General features: G+C 33.5%; 1 protein-coding gene across 1 annotated transcript; it reads right to left on the bottom strand.

Moving 5' to 3' along the window:
- Positions 1-3565: 3565 nt before the first annotated feature.
- Positions 3566-8786, bottom strand: LOC112008415 (peroxidase N). The gene is made up of 5 exons (XM_065771224.1): positions 8571-8786; positions 7921-8103; positions 7318-7489; positions 4701-4713; positions 3566-4156 (listed from the first exon to the last, which is right to left on the bottom strand). Exons 1-5 carry the CDS (start codon positions 8784-8786, stop codon positions 3760-3762), a joined length of 981 nt encoding a protein of 326 aa, XP_065627296.1. The 3' UTR covers positions 3566-3759.
- Between the last annotated feature and the right edge of the window lie 425 nt (positions 8787-9211).

Raw genomic sequence — 9211 nt, 5'->3', positions numbered from 1 at the left:
CCCTGAATATCATAGTTAACAGTTGCTAAATTCACAATTAGCCCAGCTCTTTCACCCACTTTCTATAAAATCATTGTTTTGGGCTTGGGCTACAATTCCTAACCCTACAAAAAGTATGAAATTTTTAACAATACATGGTTGGTGAATAAACTTTTTATAAATTCACAAACAAAAATAATTAAATCTAATTAATCCAAATAAAATAATTTCAAAATAATTTAGTTAGTATTAATTATTAGCATAGATTTGTAAAAAGCCATGTAGCTCGACGGACTCCTTCTGATGTCCCTAATTTGGTGAATTTCTCTCATGCGTCTTCGCTAGAGCAAAGCACTTAGTCCTTTTTTTTAAAGAATTCTTGAGAAATCTCTAGTTCTTACTTTCAATAGAAACTTTCATGGTTTAAATCTCTCTTCTTCCAACTATCGAATTATAAAATTAAGAAGGAAAAAAAAAAAAAAAACACTATTAGCATATTTTAGTAAATGCTTAAAAAATATTAGTTATAGCGTTTACTATGTACGAAAAAAGAATAAGTTTATCAAGTTACTTTTGAAAAAGCATATACTTGTTCAATATGAAAATGAACAAAGTTTATACATATAATGTTAGTTTTAACAAGTTAGTATTTATGATATTTATTGACTTTCATTTTGACACTAAATTTAGGGTCTTCATTTTAAAGTTATCACCCTAATGATCTCGCTTCAAGGGGTAGCAGAGAGCATGTGGTTCATACTTATTGTATTATCAATTATCAAAGATAAGAAGAATTAAGAACTTTGTGGGTGTCGTGTACAAGCCAACGACAAACCAAGACAACTGCCATCAGCTACAACAAGAATGGCTTCATAGTTTCCATCTCTAGCCGTGGATTTCATTAGGGACTTGTGCACTTCAGTACAATGCTGATGCACAAATACCTGCTGTAGCGATTGCAGCATTTGGGAGTGCAAATGCTGGAACCGTTTCAATTCCCAACACTTTGTTCACTACTGGCATTGACGATGTTGTCTTGGCTAAATCCTTCAAGACCAATACTACCACCATTGAAGCTCTTAAGGCTAGTCTTGCTCCTCCCATGCCTTGAGGATAGCATTCATTAGGAGTACTACATTACAATATCTCCTTGTTCTTTGGTGTTTTGTGCTTTTTTTTTTTTTTGAATAATTTCCCTTCTTGTTTGAAAGGGTATGACTATGTATCATCAAGTTTATTAACATTAAATGCCGTTCTCTTATCTATCATCAAAGATATATTAATTTTTATGCTTTTCGACATTGTTGGATAGCAATTTGCATCCAATTTTTCTTTTTTAAATTCGCGTCTCTTTAAAATAGATTAAGTTATACGAGCTTGAAGGGACCACCATATGTTATACAATGAGCCGGCTTAAAGTCTTCTCCCTCTTCGACCATCCTTTTCTCCAATTCCAATGGAGGGGGACTTGAGTCTGAAGACATCACATCCCAATGGAAAGAGATAAAGTTAGGTTCAAAAGAACATTCATACTATTGAATTTGATGATTCAAGGGTCCAAAAAGTATCTTAGTCCCTATATCTCATTAAAATTATACTTCAAGTCTTGGCCAAATCTCTCTCTCTCTCTCTCTCTCTCTCAAGCACTTTGACGACTGTTGTTGATCAATTAGCGTCAATAATTAATATCTTTGTACTCCACCAGGATATATTAATTCTCATTAAGAGTGTTAGTCTCACATTGGTATGAAACTAAGGCTAGGTTTGGATCCGCATTTGCGGATCCACATTTGCGTTTAAGCCGTTTCTTTCCTCTCTTTTTTTTGGTCAACCCATAATAGTTGACTTGTCAACTATGAACAGTGCTCCCATGCACTGTTCACAGGTCCCACAAATTACACTTTTCAACAACTTTTTCATTAAAAATAATTTTCACAGCACTATTCACACATTTAAAAATTATTTCACTACAATATTTTCACTTTTCACTTTTCAGTTTTAGTAAAATAGATTCTGTCCAAAAGGACTCTATGTATCCTTGGGGGCAGTCCCTATATATTTGTGTAACTTTTGTGTGTGGAAGAGACTAAATAGGGAAGAATGAAAATAGCTTTTGTCTTGTGAATATTTTGGAGACTTGAGTTGGTTTGTATTTGTGAGAATCTGTGAATAGGGTGTTTTTGAGATTTGGAACGCAGTTGATAGTATATTTAATTATTTAACATTAAAGTATAGAATTTGTAAAGTTGTAATTTACAACTATGGTTTTGTTGGCTTTTATTTCATGCCAAATTTGATTGTAATTATATTCAATCTTATATACCCTGTATTTCATGTGGAATCTATTTGTAAGGTTTGTATGTGAGAGAGAGAGTGTGTGAAGACTCAAGGCTAATTGAAGACCGGAGTTGTTTTCGTGGGTAGCTTGCAAGTAAGCTTCCCGTGAAGTGATACATGTGTCCTGCACATGACTGGAATGCGAAGAGTCAGGATATGATGGATACAAATGGTTTTTGCGAGTGTCTCATGTGTAAGGCCTTCCTGCGAAACATTCTATTTTGCTGAACTATCATTTTTTATACACACTTTCCATACCCACACTATATATACTCACATTACTCACATATGTTGAGGAATGCTTCTGAGAGAAAACCCTAGTCACAAACCTTGAGAGTTAGAGATTGTTATACTCACAATTCTCTACACAATTTATTGTGATTTTTTCTCAACTCCTACTTCTCCATTTCCATACACTTGAGAGATTGATAGCCCAAATACTTACCACACCCTTTCAGAGTGTCAAGTAAGATTTTGGAGTTGCTGCGAAGTATTGGAAGAAGCTAGACTTTGGTGGATGCAATTGGGCGTATTGCGAGATCTGGAGAGTTAGACAAGACACGGTTCTGAGAAGTCTTATTAAAGTAGGAGTATAGAGGGCTTAGGTGCATCGGGTAGATTAGGGTTTGAGGGTCTCTTGCTAACCCATGTATCACAACTGATTGTCTAATGGATCAATTACCGCTTAGAGGGCGGTAGAAAGATTTTTCACCGAGTTCTTCAGTTTCCTCTTCAATAACACATCGGCGTATTATCTTGTATTTGCATTTTTCTTCCTTACTCTTTTACCTTTCATTTTACTGCTGTATTATAATGATTATGGGTTAGAGTAGTTTATTTGTTTATCCACTCATATTTACTCTATTCCGCACTTAGTATAAGTTAGAGTAAAATCTATCGAACCGTAATTTTTAATTTGGAAGTCTAAACAGCTCTTGTGTTTTAACACATTTTCAAGCTTTCAAAATTAACCAAATCACATTATAGTAATGCCAACCATTTATTTTTTAAAATTTTTTTAGGAAAAATAAAAATTTTTTTTTCCATAGATTTTATATTTCCTGTAAAAGTAGTATTAAAATTTTCTTAAAATAATTCATTAACAAATGCCCTAAGTGCTAGACCAAGATTTTATTGCTTGTGTGCGTGTGAATTGATTAATTTTAAATTTCAATAAATTGTATGAAAACTTTCACACTGCCATAAAATTAAAAACTGATCGAAGATGTGAGCTTTCACAATTTCTCTATACGGTTATCAAATGGAAAACCATTGGCTACAGGATTCAAGAGAACCAGTTAGAAAAAAGCCAGCAATAAAACCACACTATAGAGACTTAAAATATGTCACTATGATACATGACTACGCTGACCATACAACGAGTAGCAGACTTTAGTACAAATCTTTTTTTCCCCATCAAATCCTTGTTATGTTCAGCACAATTTATGAGTTCACAACCCTACAGTTCTTTCTGATCTGTCCACTGGACCCAGTAAGTGGACTTATATTCCCCATCTTGATCATGGAATTAGCAAAGTCCGCAAAGAAAAGATCAGAATTAGTGCTGTAACTTTGGACCAAACTTTGGGTTGTCGTTTTGGCCTCATCACTAGAGAATAAAATTTGGTCAGAACTAAGAAGACCCTTTCCATTGAGCAAGTTCTGAAAGTAGTGGTTGTCAAACAAATCATTTGAGTTTCGATCCAGGAATGTTGCCTTGTTTGCATCACCATTCACTGGGCATATATTTTGCAAATCGGACAACATATTCGTATCCAAAGTACTGTCTGGATTGCCTGTTCCGGCGAAGTTGAACAACCTATTGCTGAAGAGAAGACACCTAGATTTCAACCAGGAAAAAAAAATTTTAAAACTTACTAAGAGCACTGAATCTCTTGCAGCTATGGCTACTATATCAGCACACGATACAACACCAGGACATGCACTCTCCACGGAGTTTTGATATTATCTACAACATCGAATCCTCTAACTGAATTTAGTTGGGACCGGCAAACTTCTCACCATCGCTTACATCCAATAGTATTGATGCATCACAACCCTATCATTAAAGGCAGAGAAAATTTTACTAATTATTTATGATACAATGAGGCCATTAAGTTGCCCCAAAAAGTTAAAGAGAAAAGGAAGTTAAAAATATGGTAAGTGGCTTCATAGGCATATCCACTTCTGATATATTTAAAAGAGAAAGTACTTTTCGGATAAACAAGAATACCAACAAATACTTTGAGTGTCCTTGTTGAATTCCCTTTTGGTAATGAGAAACTCCTTAATTTGACAAGCATTAATCAAGGGGTTTCTTTGAGTTTTCAAATAACTCTTGGAATAATTAGTTTCAATACTTAAAATTATAAACCCTTCATGACCTAGCTAGGGTATCTTTCTCATGAGTCATGAAACAAGTATGCTGAAAACAGCTATTAAGGTATTGAAATAGACAACTAACAGGATAGTTTTGATGGACATTAAAGAAATGTTGATAAAGAAAATTTGATGCATAAACTTACATTCACAAAGCAATCATGGAAGTGAAGCCGGAGCAAAGAGGCAGCCATTCGCATTCAATCTTGATAGCATTTTGAACCTCTTTCCTCACAATACCCATAAGATTTGGACTGAGGTCTTATAAAAATCTGTAATCAGTTGAGACCTTGCAGCAAGGAATAACATAAAGAAAGCCAGAATCAAAGAATAACCATAGAAGCTATCAGACTTCTTCATGATTTTTTCAATAGCTTCCACACAAGTAGTCGAGGGATGCAAAGATACTCAAAAAAATAATGAATTTAAGTGTTAAGGCCTGATGCATGCAACATCTTGCAAGCTTAATTTATAGCCGAGACATTTGTGCCTTAGCAAGTTTATAATCTGTTATAATATAATTGATATGTTGTTACTTTGTAAGTGCTGATGATGTATGGCTGCTGCAGATAGTGTCTGCCTGAATTCAATACTGCTCTGAATTTGATACTTAAATAAACCTCACATATTAGTAGTTTTAATATTTCCGACATTCTATTAATTTTATTGAAAGAGTAGTGGATTCATTGTTATCAGATTGCATAGAAAATGACCTTCTCATACAAGTTCATGAATCAGAACACACTCAGAAGCATTAGTGCTTGTGGAAGGGCTAAAGCTTTTGCTGCCACTTGGGCGCACGATTTAGTTATGCGTGCATTAAGAATGTTTAAGATTTAAATTTTGTCAGTATTAGCATTCTGGTAACTTAGATGGATGGCTGTGTTTTTGTTAAAGATAATATTATTATAGTTGTTTATTATGCATTGGTTCAAGTTGCCCAACTTAGTGTAGATTAAGTCTATTTAGGCTAACCCTAGACCCTATAGCTCTTATACATACCATATATATTAAGGTTCCTTTCTGTAACTGTTTAAGATTTTACACCATGGACATAGGCCACTAGGCCGAACCACGTAACCCTAATGTCCTCTCTCTCTCTTTTACATTTCTATTGTATTTTTTATTTCCTTCAATTTATTGAATAGTTTTCATTTTGGCCCGATATTTTTAATGCTCTAATTAATTTTACTTGTCTCATCTTATTTGATGGAATTTATTAATCTTAGTTAGCATATTCCGTAGTATCCAATTAGAGTTGTTGATTTGATTGTTGTTATATGGGGTTTGACATTTTGATTGAACAACTGACCAAGATACAATATGTTTACATGGTAGTCCATGTGTCACACATAACACACTCACTGCATTTGACCTGCTAAAAGCACACTCAGTACGTACTAGCTAGGTTTTAACATATAGATGAACCATCATCTAAGTTGCCATGACATGTTAAATGAGGATGATATAGATCATGACACTCTTGAACATTTGATTGAAATCATTGCATAACAAGGTACGGATATACCTACTGAGTGAAGTGAATGTTCACTGGATATAAATAATGATTTGCATGATCTTGATAGATAGATAGTGATGGGGAGAGGAAGAAGTGGGATTTGAACCAAAGAAAAATACTGTTACCGTTGAGTTATCACTTAAACTCCAATAAATGACCTAATCTAACATGCAAATCACTGAGACTAAATCTAAGGGTAAAATAAAATGATGTAGAGAGGGAAAGAGAAAATAAGAGAATTAACATAGCTTGATTTGATTGCTTACATATACTAGAATACTGGATCTTCAGAATTCTTTACTTTAAAGAAGTGGACCGAATTGGTTGAATTGGACTAAAATAGATTGAAATATACTAAATTAGACCGACATGGATTGAAGTGGATCAAAGTATATCAAATGGACCTAAATGGACTAAAGTAGACCAANAGTCCAATTGTATGACCCCTATACAATGCATCAATCAAAGAATCTAATCATCTAATAAGTGGTTTGTCATATATTAAAGAATTGTATGAACCAAGAATTAGTGCCATCTCAAGAATTCTGATGGATAACTATAATATTGTAACAGGGAGTATATAACATATAAGAATTTTAATTAAACTTAAGGTAGACTGAATTTTTGGTCCTTCAAGTATGGAGTTTGTTTGATTTTGGTTCCTTATTTTAAAATGTTTGATTTTGTTCTTCCAAATTTTAAAATGTAACAATTTAGTTTGACCGATCCCTTTATAATTTTTTCCATTTATTTATTGCTTTCCAACCATTTTTATTTGCATTTTTGTTTAATTTTAGTTCCTTTAAATATGGGGTCCTTTAATATGAGTGCTCTAACATGCCGTAGTCATGCAAATAGAAAAATAAATGGATGGACTATATTTTAAAATTTTGAAGGACTAGAATTGAATGTTTAAAAATTGAAAAACAAAAATCAAACGTTATTACCCTTATGATTATGAAGGAAATATATATATATATATATATATTTTTGATGGAATTTTGAAGGCAATTTTAGTTGGGTAAATTTGAGAGAACTTTTGCTTAACATTCTTCAATATTTGCATATTATGTTAGTCAAATTTGTAGTGTAATTTATGTAACAAGTACCTGATAAGGACACCACGTCTTTGAGATTGAGGCCTACATTTGCAAACTTAAGAGTGATTGTACCCAGGTTGTCAAATGGAGAAGGAAGCCCGGTATTTGCTCCCGATTGATTTGCCACTAGCGCATCTCTTCTGCCCAACAGAACCTTCCATGTAGGTCCTCCACTCTGCAAACCATTACAAAACATGATGATAAATGTTGATAGATAATTTTGAACTCAGATTTCATAAGACTTTTTGTGTTCTTGGAAGGTCCTTCAACATTAAATATTTCTCTAATATTATTCCACTGATTTCTCTAATATTATTCCACTGATTCTAATGTGCTGTTTAGCATGTTGCTGCAATAATATACTACAACAATAACAACTAATTGTATCGGTCATAAAAATTTTAGGGTTGACAATACATATATACCTCAACAAATTAATCAAGGCAGACCACATGTATTCTTTAATACAATAATAATAGCAATTATAAATGACCATCATTTAATTTTTCTGAACCTGAAGTTGATAAGTATACTTGGTGAGTAGTGAACCAGTGAATAGTGATCATATATATATGTCAACCAGGAAAAAAAAATTTTAAAACTTACTAAGAGCACTGAATCTCTTGCAGCTATGGCTACTATATCAGCACACGATACAACACCAGGACATGCACTCTCCACGGAGGTTTTGATATTATCTACAACATCGAATCCTCTAACTGAATTTAAGTTGGGACCGGCAAACTTCTCACCATCGCTTACATCCAATAGTATTGATGCATCACAACCCTATACATTAGAGGCAGAGAAAATTTTACTAATTATTTATGATACAATGAGGCCATTAAGTTGCCCCAAAAAGTTAAAGAGAAAGGAAGTTTAAAATATGGTAAGTGGCTTCATAGGCATATCCACTTCTGATATATTTAAAAGAGAATGTACTTTTCGGATAAACAAGAATACCAACAAATACTTTGAGTGTCCTTGTTGAATTCCCTTTTGGTAATGAGAAAACCTTAATTTGACAAGCATTAATCAAGGGGTTTCTTTGAGTTCTTCAAATAACTCTTGGAATAATTAGTTTCAATACTTAAAAATTATAAACCCTTCATGACCTAGCTAGGGTATCTTTCTCATGAGTCATGAAACAAGTATGCTGAAAACAGCTATTAAGGTATTGAAATAGACAACTAACAGGATAGTTTTGATGGACATTAAAGAAATGTTGATAAAGAAAATTTGATGCATAAACTTACATTCACAAAGCAATCATGGAAGTGAAGCCGGAGCAAAGAGGCAGCCATTCGCATTTCAATCTTGATAGCATTTTGAACCTCTTTCCTCACAATACCCATAAGATTTGGACATGAGGTCTTATAAAAATCTGTAATCAGTTGAGACCTTGCAGCAAGGAATAACATAAAGAAAGCCAGAATCAAAGAATAACCATAGAAGCTATCAGACTTCTTCATGATTTTTCAATAGCTTCCACACAAGTAGTCGAGGGATGCAAAGATACTCAAAAAAATAATGTAATTTAAGTGTTAAGGCCTGATGCATGCAACATCTTGCAAGCTTAATTTATAGCCGAGACAATTTGTGCCTTAGCAAGTTTATAATCTGTTATAATATAATTGATATGTTGTTACTTTGTAAGTGCTGATGATGTATGGCTGCTGCAGATAGTGTCTGCCTGAATTCAATACTGCTCTGAATTTGATACTTAAATAAACCTCACATATTAGTAGTTTTAATATTTCCGACACTTATTAATTTTATTGAAAGAGTAGTGGATTCATTGTTATCAGATTGCATAGAAAATGACCTTCTCATACAAGTTCATGAATCAGAACACACTCAGAAGCATTAGTGCTTGTGGAAGGGCTAAAGCTTTTTG

This window comes from Quercus suber, unplaced genomic scaffold (assembly GCF_002906115.3).
Source record: "Quercus suber isolate HL8 unplaced genomic scaffold, Cork oak 2.0 scaffold_40, whole genome shotgun sequence".
Classification (NCBI taxonomy): Eukaryota; Viridiplantae; Streptophyta; class Magnoliopsida; order Fagales; family Fagaceae; genus Quercus; species Quercus suber.
Note: the sequence above shows the minus strand (reverse complement) of the source record. Positions and strands in the feature narration are given on the sequence as shown.